The sequence below is a fragment of the Geotrypetes seraphini genome, chromosome 3, assembly GCF_902459505.1.
Source record: "Geotrypetes seraphini chromosome 3, aGeoSer1.1, whole genome shotgun sequence".
Classification (NCBI taxonomy): domain Eukaryota; kingdom Metazoa; phylum Chordata; class Amphibia; order Gymnophiona; family Dermophiidae; genus Geotrypetes; species Geotrypetes seraphini.
In genome coordinates, this window is record NC_047086.1 from 405,494,377 (window position 1) to 405,516,295 (window position 21,919).

The 21,919-nt window shown below is 47.9% G+C and overlaps 1 protein-coding gene across 2 annotated transcripts in view; it reads right to left on the reverse strand.

Moving 5' to 3' along the window:
* The window catches only part of COQ8A (coenzyme Q8A), a 218,060-nt gene that overhangs the window by 142,880 nt on the left and 53,261 nt on the right, over positions 1-21,919 (reverse strand). For both annotated transcript variants that reach the window (XM_033936782.1, XM_033936781.1), the window contains exon 3: positions 5,413-5,790. In XM_033936782.1, coding sequence (XP_033792673.1) covers positions 5,413-5,790 — 378 coding nt within the window. The remainder of the gene's footprint in view (positions 1-5,412; positions 5,791-21,919) is intronic.

Consider the following 21,919-nt stretch of genomic DNA (forward strand, 5'->3'; position numbering starts at 1 on the left):
CTAAAGCCGGCACCGTTCAGCCGGACACCCCTGTCTCACTGAAGAGGAAACCTCAACAGGAAAAATAGCACTACAACTCACTGAAGAGAAAATCTCAACAGGAGAAATAAGTTTCCAGTTACAGCCAGACTCCAGGAGCTAGTGGAATAGCGACCATCACCTGCTGGGAGACAGAGAATACTGGAGATGCAGGAGGCGTGCCAGCCAATAGGACCACCTGTTAATCAGTTTCTCTATCTCCGCCTGCTGGTAGATGTGGGCTATCCCATTGGTCTCTGGATTCATCTGCTGCTGTTGCTAAGGAAAGGCTCTTTCATTGGCAGACGATGACACACAATTAGTAGAGGATACGCTCTTTCATTGGCAGACGACACACAATTAGTAGAGGATATGCTCTTTCATTGGTAGACAGCGACACACAATTAGTAGAGGATAGGCTCTTTCATTGGCAGACGATGACACACAATTAGTAGAGGATAGGCTCTTTCATTGGCAGACGACGACACAATTAGTAGAGGATACGCTCTTTCACTGGTAGACAACGACACAATTAGTAGAGGATAGGCTCTTTCATTGGCAGACGACGACACAATTAGTAGAGGATACGCTCTTTCACTGGTAGACAACGACACAATTAGTAGAGGATAGGCTCTTTCATTGGCAGACGACGACACACAATTAGTAGAGGATAGGCTCTTTCATTGGCAGACGACACACTATTAGTAGAGGATAGGCTCTTTCGTTGGCAGACAACAACACACAATTAGTAGAGGATAGGCTCTTTCATTTCAACAGGCTTGGCTGTAACATGAGTGTTAAAAGTCCATTTTCTGCACAGTCCCTAAGATCGCTTTACAGAGAACCTTGGTGACTTAAGCGAAGAGCAAGGTGAAAGATTTCACCAAGACAAAAAAACAATGGAAGCCAAATACCAAGGAAGATGGGATGCAGACTATTGTTGGAATCTCATTGTTTGTTTATTGTTTATTGTTTAATTAGTTTTTTGATTAAACGCTTTATCGATTCTGCAAAGCGTTGTATAAAGCATAAAATGACATTTCAACAAACAAAATTACGATTAAAACATACTTTCAAAAAAGAACTGTAAGACAAACTACAACACATACTAGGTTATTAAGGACGAACGAACAGAAGACACATGAAGGAAAGAGGGAAGAAATACAATCGCTATAGTAAATGAGAGAGACATTAAGGGTAAACACAAAAGGGCAGGAGTTAATAGAAAAAAAATAAAAAAGACTAAAATAACTTTAGTTAAAATCCGTTTAAATAAAAACAAAAACAAAAAAATAAAAATAAAACTTCAGTTAAAAGCATCTTTAAAAAGGAAACATTTTAAGTTGCTTTTGAACGTTTTTAAAGTTTTTTCCGTTTTTAAATAAAGCGGAAGAGCGTTCCAAATCGTAGGAGCTGTTACAGAGAAAATGGAGGTTCGGCGTGTGCCAATTATTTTTAAGGAAGGGATAATAAGATTAGATTGGGATATGGATCTTAAAGATCTCGGTGGGTCGTAAGGAATCAATACTCTATCTATGAAAGCTGGGGAATTAGTCTGCATAGTTTTGAATGTCAAAAGGGCTATTTTATAAGTTATCCTATGTGAGATTGGTAACCAGTGGGTGTCTTTTATGTGGGATTCTCCTGGTAGATCCCTCTCTCGGAAGTCTTGTGTGTTGAATGACTGGAAAGCTTGTATCATAAACTTGTGCTTTTGGTATGAAATGAGTGTTGGCCAGTGTAGTTCTACACACACTGCACTGCCTTCCAATCAAGCAAGCTCAAATTTTAATGGGAACCTGAAGGAATGAAAAAGGTGATTTGCCCAAGGTCACAAAGAGTCAGTAGGTGAAATGTCTGTTTATTGTTCATTTCATATCCTGCATAATGCAAAAGGTCAAAGCAGCTTACAACATTAAAAACATACAGAAAGGAACGCCAGTAATAAAAGGAAATGTATTACAATCAACCAAGAAAACCACTCAATTCAATGAAAACAATATTTAAATAATCAAAAACAACTAAAATAAACATACAGTACTAGTAACTGGTATTCTACCCCAAAATATGAAAAGCTCTCTGAAAAAAAAATGTTTTCAAAAGTGATTTAAACTTAGATTGCTCAGTCTGAATAAAAGGTGGAAAATAAAAGATTAAAAAAAAATGTCAATGATCAAGTAGATTCCCATAATGAGCCAATTTTGGGGATGGAAGAATAAGTGGTGTAGATCAGAACACTGGTTTTCCTGGCTCCCAGCTCATTCCCTTAAACATTAAAGCTATGGCTCATTTTTATGCCTCAGGCTCTCTCTCTCGCTCCTTGCCTCAAGGTTTTCCACACCTTCCTCTTAGGCTCCCTCTCCCATGTAATTGAATACTGCATAGTAAATTTGTTATAGTAAAGCAAGGCTGCTTACCTATAACAGGCGCTCTCCATTGACAACAGGATTATGCAGGTAACAGTCCCTATGAGCTGTCTGTATGAACTGCTCTTGCTGGTTTTGAAACACGTGGACTGTAGCCTTCCTGTTTTGCTGGTCAAAAGCTTCTTCAGTCAGTCAATTACAAGCACAAACTTAAAATGATCATATAAGAACATAAGAGTTGCTTCCGCTGAGGCAGACCATAGGTCCATCTTGCCCAGCGGTCCGCTCCTGCGGCGGCCCATCAGGCCTATTGCCTGAACAGTGGTCCCTGACTAATTTTATAACTTACCTCTAATCCTGTCCCTATAATCTACATCTACTCTTATCTATATCCCTCAATCCCTTTGTCCTCCAAGTACCTATCCAAAGCTTCTTTGAAGCCCTGTAGCGTGCTCCTGCTTATCACATCCTCCGGTAGCGCGTTCCATATATCCACCACCCTCTGTGTGAAAAAGAACTTCCTGGCATTTGTTCTAAACCTCTCCCCTTTCAATTTCTCTGAGTGCCCCCTTGTACTTGTAGTTCCCCGTAATTTGAAAAATCTGTCCCTGTCTATTTTTTCTATACCCTTCATGATCTTGAAGGTTTCTATCATGTCTCCTCTAAGTCTCCACTTTTCCAGGGAGAAAAGCCCCAGCTTTTTCAGTCTGTCAGTATATGAGAGGTCCTCCATGCCCTTTATTAGCTTAGTTGCTCTTCTCTGGACCTTCTCAAGTACTGCCATGTCCTTCTTGAGGTACGGCGACCAGTACTGAACACAGTACTCCAGGTGTCCAAGAAGTTTGGATGATTATTCTCCTTGATGGTTTGTTTGTTTTGGGGCTTTTTTTATTTTTTGGGGGAGGTATTGAGGGGACAGTGGGTAGAAAGTGTGCCTATATTATCCTCTTGCCCACAAACACCCCCCCCCACACACACACACACTATTACAGGTAAGCAATGTATCTACATGAACAAGGATAACACACAGCCACACAGCCTATGCAAGTGAAGCTTATTAACACTTGGTGACACCCAAACTAAGGGCTGCCTAGAACTATGCACAGGAAAAAGCCAACCTGGAAAATATCAAATGCACGAAGATGAATCTAAGCAAGAAGATCCCGGAGAAGGGCCTGACCAAAATTTCCACCACTGTCAGTGAAATAATGCTTTGTAAAGGTGCAAGTAGAGGACTAAGTTATAGCCTTACAGAAGTCAGGAAGAGGCACTCCGAGATAAGTTGTAGAGCCAGACATGGCACATAAATATTTTGTATATGCCCAGGAGACCATTTTGAACTGTTAATTTACCAGGATACCTGAGACTATGCATAGATTGTGCTAACTTCAAGAAGTTATTAAAGACACAACTGTTTGTTGATGCCTATATGTAATGTGGATGAAAACTTCCCATGTTGCTCGAGAAGGTAGTAGTTGTTGATTTTATGCGTTTTATGAAAAATTTTCTGAATATTTGATATTGGAAACCGCTTAGATATTATGCGGTATATAAATAAATACACAAAGAACAACAGAAAAATACAATCCATTATCCAAAATGACAGAGCACATTTAGAGACTAAAACTCCTACAAAATGTTGATGAAATGAAACAAAGTTGAGATGATTTCTGAAAATCCTTGGTTCAATAGTATTTAGTGTGTGCATCTGCACTTGGGGCTATGGGATGGGGTGCTTCTGTTAAACTGTGTGGCTTCAGAAAATAAAACTGGAAGAATCTGTCCCGATTGACATGAAAAGCAGGTACTACCTTGAGAAGGAGCTTGGGATGAGTCTGCAACACCACATTGTGGCTAATGTACCAAGGCTTGTATTTCAGGGATTCTAGGAGCCAACAGGATTGTGACAAGAAAGGGAAGATTAGGTATTTATCCCGATAATCTTCTTTCTAGTAAATAGGCACATCATTCTCAAATAGTCAATCCCCTCCCTTGAGATTTTATGTAGAAAGCCTCATTAGCATTTTTTACTCCGCCTCCCATCACTCTGGGCCAATGAGAGAAAACATTAAGAATGCTAGGACCAAAGAGATTGGAGCTGAGATGACGTCCCTCACTCTTCTGTGCACACCAAGCCTGGAAACACTTCCATGTTTTTGTGTAGGTAGTAAACATCTGCAGCTGCAGCAGATGAAAAGCTCCAACCCTTGTCTGATGAAATGGTATTTAATGCTCCAGACATACCACTTCAGAGTGGAATTGCACTGGGAAGAATCACAGCAATGCAGACTACCTGTCCAGAGAAGTAGCCTCAACCAGTGAAGCTCGAGTTGGAGGGGGAGGAATATGATGGGAAGAGTCGCTATCACCCCAATCACCTCAGAGAGAAAGCTGTATGAAGAAGCCCTATGCTAAAACCTGCTGGGTATAGGCTCTTCCCAGCAGGCCAAGCAGAGCAAGCTCATTTGTATTTTTGGAGAAGATCTCACCCCGAAAGAAAAAGGAGCTTGCCGACAAGACCCAGAACAAGAAGCACAGAAAGACATGTGAGGAATAGGAACTCCGAAGAGTGACCCTTGGGGAATGAATGCTGGTACCCGCCTAACCCCCAGAAAGCTCAAACTTGAATTGACCAGAGGATCCGCATTTACCAAAGTACTGACCCTGGTGAGCAGTGGAGACCAGTGCTGACTGGAAGAGACCCGAGTAACTGGTGGTAATCGGAAGAAACCTGAGTGACCGGGAGTGACCAGAAGTGACTGGAAAGACCAGAGAGACCAGCGACGCCAAAGTGACCAGTCGGCAGTCTCTGCCAACAGCAACAAAGTGACTGCTTGACACGTAAGATGATGATTATTTCAAGTAGTAAAAAGTGGGTTTCCTTTTTATTCCTTTTTCATTTCTTTCTATACTTCACATGCCTATAGCTTAATTATGTGTACAGTGTACTTTTCCCTTATTGTATTTCCATGAAACCCTTTCCACACTCCTGTCCACCCTGCTAAGGACTGAAGAGTGTCAAACATACCGTCTGTTTGTGAGGTTTGTTGACATTGTTTGCCTTGGCTTCCCTGGCTTTCTCAATATCCTCAGCTGTCAATCTGCCGACTGAAGAATGGTCTTGGTGAAAGGCACGGGTCTGGCCCTGGACTGAAAATGGATCCTTGCTGTATTTGTCCCTTCCAAATATCTCTCCATTGCCCCGTGGGGTTGTAAAATCAGTTCGTCCTGAGTTGTCCACCTCCCTGGAGCTCTGCAAATTTCCATCTGTGCTGCTGTAGCTTTCACCAGGCCATCCAGCGGATGAGGTTGGTTTCTTGTTGATGCTCTCTGAAACTGGCTCTGAGAATCCATATTCTGTCCCAAAATTTGAATCTGGGAAATGATCTTGTTGCTTGCCGAACTCCTACAATACAAGACAGCAGTCATTAAAGAGAAAGATATAAACATAGAACAAAATTCCAAGGGTTTGCAAAAAAAAAAAAACATCTACTCCCCCCACAAAAAAAAACCCAACCCATAATGAAAGTTTAAGTAACAAGATTAATGCTCTTAATAGACCCAGGATTTTCTAAGAAACCTCATACACCCCCTTTTTATGAAGCCGCGTTAGGGTTTTTTATTGCCGGCCGTGGCAGTAAAAGCTCCAACACTCACAGAATTCCTATGAGCATGAGAGCTTTTGCTGCTGTTGCCGGTGATTTTAAAAAAAACCCTAACGTGGCTTCATAAAAGAGTATAGTGAAGCCTGTAAAAACTGAAGAAAAACTACAGTCAGATAAAGGGGGTCTTTAACTAAAGCATGCTAGCCGATTTAACGCACGCTAAATGCTAATGCGTCCATAGAATATAATGGGTGCGTTAGCATTTGGCGCGGGCTAAATCGGCTAGCACGTCTTAGTAAAAGACCCCCAAAGAGTTTTGTTTTCTTTAAACCCCTTCCCCATTTTTCTAGTTTGTAAATCACAGGTTTTACTTGTTTATATACTATTAGTGGTATAGCAAATAAACTGAACTGAACATTTACGGTAGTTTTTGGGCTTCTTCCCAAAATCTCCTATGCAAGTGAAGCTTATTAAAAAGCCAAAAGGGATGATTGAGTTTTATAGGCCAATTTCATTTCGTTGAATTGAGTCAGACTGGAACATACCCAGACAGATAGGTAGCAAACAGAAACTCTTAGGCTGAGATTCAGCATGAGGTGGTCAGTGCCACCAAGAGCAGATTTGGGACTGGTATTCAGCGCCGGGCTATCGCCAGCTACTGGCACTGAATTCTGGATTTCTATTACTACCCTCACTTCATTTGGAAGAGAGCAACATTTCCCTGTTCAATTGTGCTCTTTCTCCCATGTTTGCAGTCCAGCTAGTTGAGCCTCAAGTCCCGGATGAATCTGTAAGGATGCTTCCTCAGAGCTTCCACTCACAGGAAGGGAGATGGAGTAGAGAAGGAAACTGAGGTTTTCTGGGGGAGGTTTTGACTTTTTACAAAAATGCTGATAAGCAGGTGCTTTACAAGGTCCCTTGCAAACATGTTCTGTCTCAGCTGGTGGTCGGGGACCATAAACTTCAACACCTGGCCAGACTCAAGAAAATTAGTAGGCAATACTTCTGGGTTTCAACCAGATCAGTTCAGATGCATGGGTTTATTGTCCCTATCAGTACAGAGACAGAACATGTTTGCCAACATTGCTCTATATAGTAACCCGTGCCAATGGCTTCATTCAAGAATACTGGAGAGCAAATAACTTACTTTTCCACTCCATCCCATTTGTCAGGTGTTCTATAAGGAAACATCTTTAGAAGATCCTCAGGCTTGAGTGTCAACTGGCTAGAGTTACACAGGGACAGAAATTTCACCCATTCCTGCCCATCCCCAATGGATTCTAACCACAGGCACCTGCAGGGTGCAAGGGGGTGCAGTTGCACACCCCCCCCTAACAAACCGAAAATGAATATAATGCTAAATGCTTGCAGCCAGCCCTGCCAGGGCCTTTCCTCTGCCATGTCATTTCCGACGCAGCAGAAGAAAGGCCTGGCAGGGCTGGCTGCTAGTAGTCTGTTTCCTCTGCTAGCCAGCTACCGCTGCTGCTTTGGGAGGGCCCACGGATAAGAAATACTGGCTCCACCCTGGGAGGGGGTTTGGTTGGAGGCCAGATCCGCATGGGGGAGGGAGGGGATTGTCGGGTCAGGATCAGAATGGCAGTGAAATGGTACGGGGGGAGGGGATGGTCAGAGAGAAAGCGAGAGCAAGAGGGCAGACCCGCAGAAGGAGAAGGGGAGGGGGAGGGAAAGGGGACAGATGGTAAGCCACAATTGTGAAGGGGGGAGGAGAGGACATGAATGGTAGACTCACAGGGTAAAGGGGAGGGGACAGAGATGGATGCTGGACCCATAAGTAGGGGAGGAAGAAATTGATCCAGACCAGAAAAGAAGGTGAGAAGGGAGGAAGAGATGTGAGCAAGAAAGGTGATGGGGTGGGCTGAGGGAACATGGATGCTTCTATACTCTGGAAACATATAAAATTAGTGCTCTCTGCTTCAGTTATTCAATTTCAGTCTTCAGTCAGTTGGTCTAAAACCAACTTTGTGAAGTGACTTATAGCAGTTTAGTGTATTTACTTGGTTTTTGGTGTTGTAAGTGAAATGATGGATATAAGGAGATTTTTTTGAGGTAAGTTTTTAAATCTTTTTTTTTTTATATTTAAATTTTTATTTCAATTTTTCAAAATATACAATACACATTGAACATCAATCTTCAATCACAACGATAGCAGAACCTGCAACTGCAAATAATGCTCAAAAATGAAGAATGCACATACTACTCACAAATTACACCCCAGAATCCCCCCCCCACTCCAATCCCCCCTCATTGCACATCTCCCCAACTCCAAACCCCCAGCAAAACCCACCCCCCAGAAACCCTCTCGCCATCCAATGAGCAAACCAGGCAGAATTAGCTAAGGAACCCCTACAGAGTGTCCAATAAGTCTCTTATTTTAACCCAGGTGAATGACCGGGTCAGGAACTTGTGACGACGAGTAGCCACTGCTATCTCCATTCTCCCAATGGACAAAAGTCTAGTTGTCCAGTCAGTTAGAGATGGAGCCATAGTGTTTTTCCAATGATTCGCTATGAGACACTTGGCTGCGGCTAGACCCCAACGAAGCAATTTAGTCTGCCAAAGGGGTGTTCTCTTTCATTATAGAGCCCTAGAAGGCACGACTGAGGCGTCACTCCCACCAGATCTCCAAGCAGGGTAGACAAGGTAGTCGCTACAGCCTTCCAAAAGGGACCAATAACCTCACAGTCCCACCAAATATGTAAAAAAGATCCCACTTGTTTCCCACAGCGCCAACATAGAGCAGACGCCCCTGGAAACATTTTGTGTAAGCGCTCAGGAGTATAATACCATCTAGTGCAGGGGTCTGCAACCTTTAAGACATAAAGAGCCACTTGGACCCGTTTTCGAAAAGAAAAAATAACTTGGAGCCGCAAAACCATTATAAAACAAATCTAACACTGCATATATTGTTTCTTATCTTAATGCTATATACAGGATCACTAAATTGAAAATAAAATCATTTTTCCTACCTTTGCTATTTGGTGATTTCATGAGTCTCTGGTTGCACTTTCTTCTTCTGACTGTGCATCCAATCTTTCTTCCTTTCTTTCAGCCTCCTGTATGTTTCCTCTCCTCCAGACCTCATTCTCTCCCCCCAACTTTTTCTTTCTGTCTCCCTGTTCCCCCTTCTTTCTGTCTCCGTGCCGTCCCCCAAGCCACTCGGTTTGCTGCCACCGCAATCGGGGAACAGCCCCCAAGCCACCGCCGTCCCAAGCTTTCCCTGCAGAAGTGTTGCGCTGACCAGCATTCCGCTCCCTGACGTCAATTCTGACGTAGGAGAGGAAGTTCCGGGCCAACAAGGCATTTCTCCTCATTCCATCCAGCCTGAGCCCCATCTCTCCTTGATCCAGCATTTCCCTTCTGTGTCTGTCAGAATTACCATTCCACCTATTTTCCAGCATCACCCTTCTTTGTGTCCATCTCACCTATATCCCTATCTCACCACTTTTTCAGAATCTTCATTTGTCTCTGTCCTTGTCTTTACCCCATGTTCACCATTTGCCCTTTCAATGTCTTTATCTCCCCCCCCACACACACTTTTTCAGCATTACTTCTATGTCTCTATTTCACCTCCTCTTCATGTCCCCTCTGTATCTCTATCCTTATTCAGTAGGTCCTGCTTACCCTTTCTCTTCTTTGTGTCACTATCTCCATTTTCAGCTTTCCCCCCTTTTCCTTTGTTACTGCACCCTGTAGCTAGAATCTTTCCACCCTCCCTCCACTCCGGCCCAGCCCAGTATGAAAGATTTCCTTTTGTTTCCCTTCTCTCTCTCTTCTCCTCCCTCACCCACGAGTCCTGCACCTGGCAACACCCCCCTGCTCCGCGGCTCTCTTCAGCAACTCGTCAGCAGCAGTGATCAAGACAAGCTGCCGACATCGAGGCCTTCCCTCTACGAGTCCCGCCTTTGTGGAAAAAGGAAGTTGAAACAAGCGGGACTCGCAGAGGGTAGGCCCCGACGTCAGAAGCTTGTGTCGATCGCTGCTGCTGAGTTGCCGAAGAGAGCCGCGGAGCAGGGGATGTGGCCGGAAGCAGGTAGAAGGGAGAGGGAGATAGGAAGGCTGTAGATCTCCGGAGCATGACACCGACCCTGGCCAGGATGATTTCTTTTTCAGGCACCTTACAAGTCCAGCGTCGCGGCGGGAAATAGCCATGCTGAGCAGTGAGCTCAGCACTACACAGATGAAAGCCTTGCTTGCTGATTGGTCCGGCGGCACGGCGGGGCGGGGCCGCCGGACCAATCAGCAAGCAAGGCTTTCATCTGTGTATGTGCTGAGCTCACTGCTCAGCATGGCTATTTCCCGCCGCGACGCCGGACTTAAGCTGCATGCCTGCGTGACACACTACCGGAGCCGCAGCAAAGGTAGAAAAGAGCCGCATGCGGCTCTGGAGCCGCAGGTTGCCGACCCCCGATCTAGTGAGTACTTTGTAAGCATTCTCCTGGACCAAAGCACAAGTAGAAGCCCGATATACCTCCCCACAGATAACATCCCAGTTCGTAGTAGTAAAGGAAAACTCTAAGTCCCGCTCCCATTGTTTCTGAAAGGAAAATTGAATAGGTGAATGACCTCTCCAATATTGGTACAACACTGATAAAGGCCGGGGCACCTGTCGAAGCAGCAACCAGAGATTCTCAAAAGATTCCTGCTCAATGCTAAAAGACGTTCCCCAGCCTTGAGCCTGCATAAAATGCCTTATCTGAAAATAAGCCAAATAGTCCCGGTCTGGCAAGTCAAATTTCTTCTGGAGCATGGCAAAGGGTAAGATCCCAGAGGTCCCCAACAAATCTCTAAAGACCCTCAGACTTCTCTGGGCCCACCGATGAAAAACCCTATTATCACTCCCAACCTGGAATTGGGGTTCAAATTGTATCGGGGCCAGAGAAGAGATCAATGCTCCATTACCCAACTGATCTCGAGCACGGGTCCACACCGTGGCCAAATGTTTCACAAAGGGATTAGATATACTTTGGATCCAAGAACGGCGGGATCCAGAGATCCAAAGCCTATGTGTCAACCTCAGTCTATTCCCCGGGGTCTGTTCTAACAGGACCCCACTTTTATGCTCTCCCAGGTCCCAATCTAAAATCAATTTCAACTGAGCTGACTGATAATACCATTCCAAATTCGGGAGTCCCCTCCCCCCAGCAGGTCTAGCCGCCCACAACAGGGATTGTGATAACCTAGGAGATCTACGTTGCCAGATAAAATATACGTAATTCCTTCCCTATCCCCCGTAGCTCCCGAGCTGGGGCCTGCACTGGTAATGTCTGAAATAGGAACAACAACCTTGGAAGCACATTCATTTTTACTAGAGCGATCCTGTCCCACCAGGATAACCAAAGGCCATGCCACCTTTGCAAATCAGCTCTAATTCGACGATAAAGGGGCTGATAATTCTTCTCATAGAGCTGGGTTATATCTTTAGGGATACGGCACATGGGATCTATTCACAGGGCAAAGGTAGGGGAGGGACATTAAGGTGGGCAGACTAGATGGGCCGTGGGCCCTTATCTGCCATCTATTTCTATGTTTATGTTTCTATGTATTCCTAGATATTTAATCCCGTGAGGCACCCATCTAAAAGGAAAACTACCCCGAATGTTCTCCACTTCAGGAGGCGTAAGTGTCAAATTCAAAACTTCTGTTTTATCCAGATTAATTTGGAACCCAGAGATTCTGCCATACGACTCAAAGAGCTGCAAAAGATGCGGAAAGGAGGCATCAGGCCGTCCCACATAAAGTAAAATGTCATCCGCGAACAGCGCTACCCGGTGTTCAACCCCATTCAACTCAAAACCACACAGATTTGGATGATTCCGAATGCTCAGCGCCAAAGGTTCTATAGAAAGAGCAAATAAGAGAGGTGAAAGCGGGTACCCCTGTCTGGTCCTTCGATAAATGGGAAAAAAATCGGTATAAGATTGATTAATACGTAGGCAAGCCCGCGGTTCAGTATAAAGAGCCCGAATCCATGCAGTGAAAGTCTGGCCCAATCCCATGCGGTCCAACACATCCCAAAGAAATCCCCAGAGGACCCTATCAAAGGCCTTGTCCGCATCTACAGACATCAAAACCAATTTATCCGACCTTAGACCTGCTCCCCATAGCAGATTAAGGGTCCTCCTAATATTATCGCTCACCTGTCTACGCTGTATGAATCCCGCTTGATCTTGGTGAATTATTGACGGCAGAACTTTACCTAAACGCAGAGCAAGTACCTTAGCCAAAATTTTTGCATCTAAGTTCAGGAGTGAAATAGGGCGATATGACCCGCATGACAAGGGATCCCTCCCTGGTTTTAAAAGTATGGTAACTCCCGCCTCCCCCATAGTAGTCGGAAGGCGGGATCCCTGTGGAACCCCATTCGCCACTCGCGCCAATAGAGGTCCTAACTGCCCTGAAAATTGTTTATAGAAATATCCAGTGTATCCATCAAGTCCCGGTGATTTCCCATTCTTCAACTTCTTAATCACACCCAAAATTTCCGCCACTGTAACTGGTTCCTGTAAATAGGCTTGGTCAGAGTCTGATAGTCTCGGCAAAGGAAGGGAGTTAAGAAAAGCAGCCTGAGCTTCCCGATCTAAGTTTTTAAATCTTATGACTGTCTGTAGCATCATTTTTAGATAACTTTGAAACATTAGATTTTGTTCAGGTTTAATTGAAATGAACATTCAGGAGAGGGACCTTAGGCATATGAGCTAATCAGGATGCACTGGGAAAGAAAAGGCCCACCATTCTGAGGGCCTGAGGGAGTGGGCATTCCTCCTGTCATCCTTCAATTTAAAGGTAGGAGGAAGCGGGTTGTCGGGGACCCCAACAGCTGCGACAGGAGAAAGTGGGCATCTCTCCTGCCATTCTTCAATTTAAAAGTGCGGGGGACTATCAAGGGTGGGGAACGCCAGCAGCAGGAGGAAATGGGCATCCCTCCTGCTGAATGGGGGAGCTTCACATCAAACAGCTCTGGGGGAGGTAATCGATGGGAGGGAAGAAGGAATCAGGGGCTCTTTTATTTATTTTTTTCTTTTAATTTATGGGGGCAGTTTAGTGATCATCATTAAAAACATGGTAAGGTTTGAGATTCCGGCCCTAAGTTTAAAATAAAAACATCTCTTCAATACCTCCAACCTTGATCAAAAGTCTGCTTACTTAGCTTACACCCATGTATTCAAGCTAAAGTCCAATCCCAGTGTAGTTTTGTCAGTCTAAGATCGTTTGCACTCCCTGACTCAGAATTTGACTACGACCATGACTCTAACCCATACCCATGCATACCAGCTAAGATCTATGCCATCCCCTAATTAATCTTCTCCATCCCTACCCATACGAGTCAACACCAATTACTTGCTCACAGCCTTCTGTTTCCTCTCAACCTCAACAGCCTCTCATGGCTTTTTGGATGGTATTCACTATTTAACAAATGAGGGTTCCAAGCCTTAGAATGGTGTTCTAGCTGCCTCTCTGGGCATTCCAAACCTTATTCTAGAGTCACCAAAGATTTTGACTATACTCCTGCATGAATCCCACGGCAACTTCTTCCACACCCACGAGAATCCCCATTCCCATGCAACTCTCCAGTGGACAAGTGAAAACAAGGAACAGAAGGCACACAAAGTGAACAAGGAATACTGCCATTACTAACTTCAGTTTAGAAGAAACAGAGATAGGTAAGGCCTAATGTTCAAATCAGTCATTGAAACCCGTCCCTTCGTTCCAATTCTTATACCCAGCACTCCTGTTGTGCTCCCCTACTGTCGAGCAACCAAACTTTCTGTGAGGGAATTATTTTGGGAGAAGCTCTGTTTGGTTTGATAAAAAAGCAATGTTACTTACCGTAACAGTTGTTATCCAGGGACAGCAGGCAGCTATTCTCACTAGTGGGTGATGTCATCAGACAGAGCCCCGGTACGGACGTCTCACAAGCACGTGTTGCTTGTAGAAACTTAAAGTTTCTAGATGCCCGCACCGCGCATGCGCCGGTGCCTTCCTACCCGGAGATCCGGGCGTGTCTCCTCAGTTCAGGTAGCTAGCCTGAGAAGCCAACCCAGGGGAGGTGGGTGGGACGTGAGAATAGCTGCCTGCTGTCCCTGGATAACAACTGTTACGGTAAGTAACATTGCTTTATCCCAGGACAAGCAGGCAGGTATTCTCACTAGTGGGTGACCTCCAAGCTAACCTCAGTGGGATGGAGGGGGAGTTGGCGACTTAAGAGAATAAATTTTTCAATACTGTTTGGCCAAACTGTCCATCCCGTCTGGAGAGGGTATCCAGACAATAATGTGAGGTGAATGTGTGAACCGAGGACCAGGTGGCAGCCTTGCAAATTTCCTCGATTGGTGTTGATCTGAGGAATGCTACTGAGGCTGCCATTGCTCTGACCTTATGGGCTGTGACCTTACAAGGAAGTGATAATCCAGCCTGGGCATAGCAGAAAGAGATACAAGCCGCCATCCAATTAGAGATGGTGCGCTTTGATACGGGTCTTCCCAACTTGTTAGGATCGAAGGAGACAAAAAGTTGAGGAGTGGTTCTGTGTGGCTTGGTGCGATCCAGGTAGAAAGCCAAGGCACGTTTGCAGTCTAGAGTGTGAAGGGCCGATTCTCCGTGGTGAGAATGAGGCTTAGGGAAGAATACTGGAAGTACAATGGATTGGTTGAGATGAAATTCGGAGACCACCTTAGGCAGGAATTTCGGGTGAGTGCGGAGGACCACCTTGTCATGGTGGAATACTGTGAATGGTGGGTCCGCCATCAATGCCTGGAGTTCGCTGACTCTGCGAGCGGACGTAAGGGCTACAAGGAAAAGCACTTTCCAGGTGAGATACTTCAGAGGGGCCCTGTTGAGTGGTTCAAACGGGGGCTTCATGAGGTGGGAAAGGACTACATTGAGGTCCCAAACTATTGGGGGTGGTTTGAGAGGAGGGTTAACATGGAAGAGTCCTTTCATAAATCTGGCGACCACCGGATGGGCCGAGAGGGGTTTCCCTTGTAGAGGCTGGTGGAACGCCGCAATAGCGCTCAGGTGGACTCGTATGGATGTGGACTTGAGCCCAGATTGAGATAGGTGTAGGAGATAGTCCAGCACGGAGGATAAGGAAGCTCGCTGAGGTTCCTTTGACTTAGAAACGCACCATGAGGAGAATCTGGTCCATTTCTGGGAGTAGCATTGTCGAGTGGCGGGCTTCCTGGAAGCTTCCAAGACCTCCCTCACTTCTTGTGAGAATTGGTGAGGGGTTACGTTGAGAGGAACCAAGCTGTCAGGTGGAGAGACTGCAGGTTGGGATGAAGTAGTGATCCTTGATGTTGAGTAAGTAGTGAAGGAAACACTGGAAGTGGTACTGGTTCCCTGCTGCTGAGTTGAAGTAGGAGGGAGAACCAAGGTTGTCTGGGCCACCGAGGAGCTATTAGAATCATGGTGGCCCGTTCGAGTTTCAGCTTGACCAGAGTCTTCTGGATCAGCGGGAATGGTGGGAACGCATATAGAAATCGTTTCCCCCAGTTCAGTAGAAAAGCATCTGCCTCGAGGCGATGAGGAGTGTAGATCCTGGAGCAAAACTGAGGCAGTTTGGCGTTGTGGGGAGCCGCAAAGAGGTCTATCTGAGGCGTCCCCCATTGCGTGAAGATTTGGTGAAGGGGGTTGGAATGGAGAGTCCATTCGTGCGGTTGTAGCAGACGGCTTAGTTTGTCTGCTAAGACGTTGTTCTCCCCCTGGATGTATACTGCTCTGAGTAGGGCGTTGTGGCGCACCGCCCAGTCCCAGACTCGTAGAGCTTCCTGGCAAAGGAGGGCCGAGCCCGTGCCTCCTTGCTTGTTGATATAATACATGGCGGCCTGATTGTCTGTGCGAATGAGGATTACCATGTCGTGGAGTCGGTGTTGGAAAGCTTGGAGCGCATTGAAGATGGCTCTGAGTTCCAATAGATTGATTTGGTGTAGTCTTTCCGCACTGGTCCAGAATCCTTGGGTGCGGAGACCCTCCAGGTGGGCCCCCCATGCGTAATTCGACGAATCGGTTGTGAGAACTTTCTGATGGGGGGGAGAGTGCATCAGCAAACCTCTGGATAGATTCGAAGAGGTCATCCACCAAAGTAGAGACTGCCGAAGAGCAGGTGTGACTACGATGCGTTTGGACAGTGGATCGAATGTCTGATTCCACTGTGATGCCAGGGTCCACTGGGGGATCCTGAGGTGGAGTCTGGCAAAGGGTGTCACGTGTACTGTGGAGGCCATATGGCCCAGGAGCACCATCAGTTGTCTCGCCGGTAGGGTTTGGCGAGTAGCCACCGACTGGCAGAGATGAAGAAGAGACTCCATGCGTTGCCGGGGCAGGAATGCTCGGAGTCGGGTGGTGTCCAGGACCGCTCCGATGAAGGGGAGGGACTGGGTGGGTTGTAGATGAGACTTGGAGAAGTTGATCTCGAAGCCTAAATTCTGGAGGAAGTAGGTTGTAGCCAAGGCCGCCGAAGTGACCTCTGGGGCTGACGGGGCCTTGATGAGCCAGTCGTCGAGGTATGGAAACACCTGTAGACCCCTGTCCCGGAGTGCTGCGGCCACTACCACCAGGCACTTTGTGAAGACTCTGGGGGACGAAGATAGGCCGAATGGTAGCACTCGATACTGTAGGTGCAGATTTCCCACCCGAAATCTGAGGAACTTTCGGGAGGCCGGGTGAATGGGGATGTGAGTGTAGGCCTCCTTGAGATCCAGGGAGCATAACCAGTCGTTCTGCTCGAGGAGGGGGTATAGAGAAGCCAAAGTCAACATGCGGAACTTCTCTTTGACCAGGAACTTGTTGAGGGCCCGAAGGTTTAAAATGGGTCGCAGGTCGCCCGTTTTCTTCGGGACGAGGAAGTACCGGGAGTAAAACCCTCGGTTCAATTGGTCTGACGGGACCGGCTCGACAGCCCGAAGCTGAAGTAAGGTTTGGACTTCCTGAAGAAGAAGGGCGGTCTGCGTCGAGCTTGAAGGATACTCTCTTGGAGGATGGTCCGGGGGGACCCGGTGGAATTGAAGAGAGTATCCTTCTCTTATGATGGAGAGGACCCATAGGTCCGTGGTTATGGCCTCCCATCGGTGGTAAAAAAGATGGAGGTGGCCCCCTATGGGAGAGGCCGAGGTTATGCTCCCGGGAGGGGCGTCAAAAGGGCTGGGGAGCCTTAGGTACAGCCGGTGGCTGAAGTTTTTGCTGAGACTTCTGGGGAGGTTGTCTCTTCGCAGGCTGTCTCGCAGCAGGCGTTTGTCTGGGCATGTAACGCCGCTGGTAAATCAGGGGTGGCCTGGAAGGTCGGGACTGTTGAGGTTTGGGTTTGGGCCGTAGGATGGATTGAAAGGATTTTTCATGATCCGATAGCTTCTTGGTAACAGTTTCGATAGACTCATCGAACAGGTCAGCTCCAGCGCATGGTACGTTGGCGAGTCTGTCCTGTAGGTTGGGATCCATATCGATAGTACGGAGCCATGCCAGGCGACGCATGGCTACCGCGCTTGCGGCGGCGCGTGCCGAGAGTTCGAATGCATCGAAGGAGGATTGCATCAGCTGGAGGCGTAATTGGGAGAGGGAGGCTACCACTTCCTCGAACTCGAATCGAGCTTGGTTGTCTATGAACGGAGTGAACTTGCGGAGCACCGGCAAGAAGAACTCCAGATAGGAAGAGAAAAAGAAGTTGTAGTTTAGCACCCGTGACGCCATCATGGAGTTTTGGTAGAATTTTCTACCAAATTTGTCCATCGTTCTCCCCTCTCGGCCCGGCGGTACAGAGGCGTAGACCTGGGAGGGGTGAGAGCGTTTAAGGGAGGACTCGACCAGTAGGGATTGGTGGGAGAGTTGAGGGCCCTCGAACCCTTTATGGTGCACGATGCGGTATCGAGCATCGAGTTTGCTGGGGATCGCCGGTATGGAATACGGCGTTTCGAAGCACTGCATGAAGGTCTGGTCCAGTAATTTATGCAAGGGGAGCCGAAGCGACTCCGTTGGAGGGTTAGGTAAATGCATGGTGTCCAGATACTCTTTGGAGTATCTGGAGCCCGTGTCAAGGGTCACATCCAGATCATCCGCCATTTGTCGGAGGAATGATGAGGACAATTGTTCCGCCAGCGTCGGTCTGTGGGACGGGCTGGAGGATGATGAGGCCTCCAGGTCCGTGGACATCGGGGAGTGACAAGGGGAATCGGGCACCGGTGCCTCGTACTCCGGGCCCCTCGGAGGGGACACCTCTGATGAGGAGTATCCCCTACGTTGCAGTTTTTTCTGCGGTGACACCTCCGAATGGCGTGAGGAGTGCCAGGATGAGTGTCTCGATCGGTGCCCGTCTCGGTGGCGGGACGGGGATCGGGATCGTCTGTGCATCGCATGGTCTCCCGAGGCCCCCAAGTGGATAGGGCTGGAAGCGGTGGATCGTAACTGGGTTTGCGATGCGGGTTCTTGCGATGCTACCCAAGTCTGGTAAGGAGTACGGAAGAACTCTTCCTGACTATGCCCAGGGCTTCGAGTATCGATCGGAGGTCTGGTCCCATGTTGGCGCGGAGGCGTAATGGGTTCTAATGGCGGCATATCGGTAAGCGAGGCTTGCCGCGTGGGCATCGCCGCCCTCCCCCGTTCGTCCTCGTCGGTTGTCGAGGTCGAACGGTGTGGGGGAGGGGGAGGGGGCGGACCGCCCCTTTGGATCGGTACCGGGAGGTCACCCTGTATGGCAGCGATGAGCCCGGGTCCGATGGTCTGCATGAGCTCAACGAATTGAGCTTCCAGCACGGACCGTAGCGAAGCCGATAAGGAGGGATCCGCACCGAAAGGGGGTCCTCCTGCACGGACATCGCGCTCCTTCGAGGCCGAGTGCTTCTGCTTAGTAGCTTTCGGCACTTTGATGACCATTGGTGGCACTGTGGAAGGAAGAGGTACCTGAACCGAGGAGACCGGGGCAGGCACCGACGTCGAGCTCGTGGATGGTGTCGGGGCGAGCGATGCCGGTTTCACCACGCTCAATGCAGGAGGGGTCGATGCCGGTTTTGCCCGAACCGGGGAGGTATCGGATGAAGTGGAGGCTGAGGGATCCTTAGCTGCGTCCATCTTGAACATCGATTCCCACAATAGGCAACGCCGCTTGAATGAGCGTGCCGTAAGGGTAGAGCAAGGCCTGCACGATTTCGGAATGTGGTCAGGGCCCAAACACTGCAAACAGCGCCAGTGAGGGTCCGTGAGTGAAATCGCGCGTTGGCACTTGCTGCACTTTTTAAACCCGGTGATTGGCCGGGACATAGGCCGGAAAATCTCCGCCGCGAGGTCGAAGCCAGTGGGCCTGAGCCACGTGGCCGGCCCGTTCGACCCGCCGGAGGAAATAATCTTCTTCTTTTTTTTTTTTTTTTTTTTTACGAAAAGAAAAGAACTGTTAACTGTAATTAAAAGAAAGCGAAAACGCGGACAAGGAAGGCAAATTTAACTGAATTCAGCTAGCGCATGATGAAGTTGAACTTCTCAGCTCCGCGGAAAAGAAAGAACTGAGGAGACACGCCCGGATCTCCGGGTAGGAAGGCACCGGCGCATGCGCGGTGCGGGCATCTAGAAACTTTAAGTTTCTACAAGCAACACGTGCTTGTGAGACGTCCGTACCGGGGCTCTGTCTGATGACATCACCCACTAGTGAGAATACCTGCCTGCTTGTCCTGGGATAAAGCACATTTACTTACCGTAACAGGTGTTATCCAGGGACAGCAGGCAGATATTCTCTACATGTGGGTGACGTCATCCACAGAGCCCCGTCGCGGACAGCTTTTCAAGCAAACTTGATTGAAGATCTCAAAGTTTGCTAGTGCTGTACCACGCATGCGTGTGCCTTCCCGCTCCACTAGAGGGCGCGTCCCCTCCTCGTGGTCTTCAGTTCAGATAGCTAGCAAAGAAGCCAACCCGGGGAGGTGGGAGGGTTGCGAGAATATCTGCCTGCTGTCCCTGGATAACACCTGTTACGGTAAGTAACTGTGCTTTATCCCAGGACAAGCAGGCAACATATTCTCTACATGTGGGTGACCTCCAAGCTAACCAAAAAGGGACGGAGGGAAAGTTGGCAATTTATGAAAACAGATTACACAAAACCGACTGACCAAATTGGCCCTCACATCTGGAAAAAGCATCCAGACAATAGTGAGAGGTGAAGGTATGAACCGAAGACCAAATGGTGGCCTTGCAGATCTCCTCAATAGGCGTAGACCTGAGGAAAGTGACCGACGACGCCATTGCTTGGACTTTATGCCCCGTGACCTGACCGTGCAGTGAGAGACCAGCCTGAGCGTAGCAGAAGGAAATACAAGCAGTTAACCAGTTGGACAAAGTGCACTTGGAAACAGGACGCCCCAACCGATTAGGATCAAAGGACAAGAAAAGTTGAGGATCCCTCCGATGAGACTGGGTGCGATGTAGGTAGAAAGCCAACGCCCGCTTACAGTCAAGAGTGTGAAGCGCCACTTCCCCAGGGTGAGAATGGGGCTTAGGAAAAAACACCGGAAGGACAATAGACTGATTAAGGTGGAAATCCGAAACCACCTTAGGCAAGAACTTAGGATGAGTACACAGGATCACCTTGTCATGATGAAAGACAGTAAAATGGGGGTTCACAACCAGAGCCTGCAGATCACTGACCCTGCGAGCAGACATGAGAGCAATCAGGAACATCACCTTCCAAGTAAGGAACTTCAGATGGGCCCTATCCAGGAGTTCAAATGGAGGTTTCATCAATTGAGCGAGATCCACATTAAGATCCCAAACCACCGGGGGAGGCTTGAGAAGAGGATGGACATTCAAGAGGCCCCTCATGAAGCGAGAAATCAGCGGATGGACCAAGAGCGATTTCCCATCGAGTAGCCGATGAAAGGCAGCAATCGCACTGAGATGAACTCTAATAGAAGCCGTTTTAAGCCCAGACCGAGACAAATGAAGCAAGTACTCCATCACTGAGGACAAGGAGGCAGACAAAGGCTCAATGCGTTAGGAAACACACCACGCGGTGAATCTAGATCACTTCTGAGAATAATACTGCCTAATGGAAGCTTTCCTAGAAGCTTCTAGAACATCGCACACCGACTGAGAAAACCCCAGGGAGGAAGTAAGGTGGAAAGGAACCAAGCCGTCAAGTGCAGAGACTGCAGATTGGGGTGCAGCAGCGAACCCCAACTCTGAGACAGCAGAGATGGAAATATAGGCAACAGAAGAGGTTCCCGGACACTGAGTTGGAGAAGAAGGGAGAACCATGGCCGCCTGGGCCACCGAGGCGCTATTAAAATCATAGCAGCATGCATCGATCGGAGGTGCACAAGAGTTTTCAGAATCAGATGAAAGGGAGGGAAGGCATAGAGATACCTGCCCATCCAATCCAGAAGGAAAGCATCCGCCTCGAGACGATCTGGGGAGTAGATTCTTGAACAAAAGCGAGGCAACTTGTGATTGAGGGGCGAAGCGAACAGGTCTATCTGCAGAGTCCCCCATCGAGCAAACACCTGACGCAGAGTCGAGGAATGGAGCGACTACTCGTGCGGCTGAAGGAGACGACTTAACCTGTCTGCCAGGCAGTTTTGCTCGCCCTGGATGTAGACCGTGCAAAGGAAGATGTTGTGACATATAGCCCACTCCCAAAGCCGAAGTTTGTTCACATAATACATCGCCACCTGGTTGTCCGTACGCACCAGGACCATTTGATTCTGCAGCAAGTGACGAAAAGCTACCATCGCCCTGTAAATGGCCCGGAGTTCCAGCAAGTTGATGTGGCAGCGACGGTCCGCATCCGATCAAGGACCCTGAGTCCGAAGGCCATTGAGATGAGCCCCCCAGGCGTACACCGAGGAGTCCGTCGTTAGGACTTTCTGAGGTGGGGGCACGAGAAAGAGTAAACCTCTGGAAAGATTGTAAGAGTTGGTCCACCAACGGAGTGAGTGT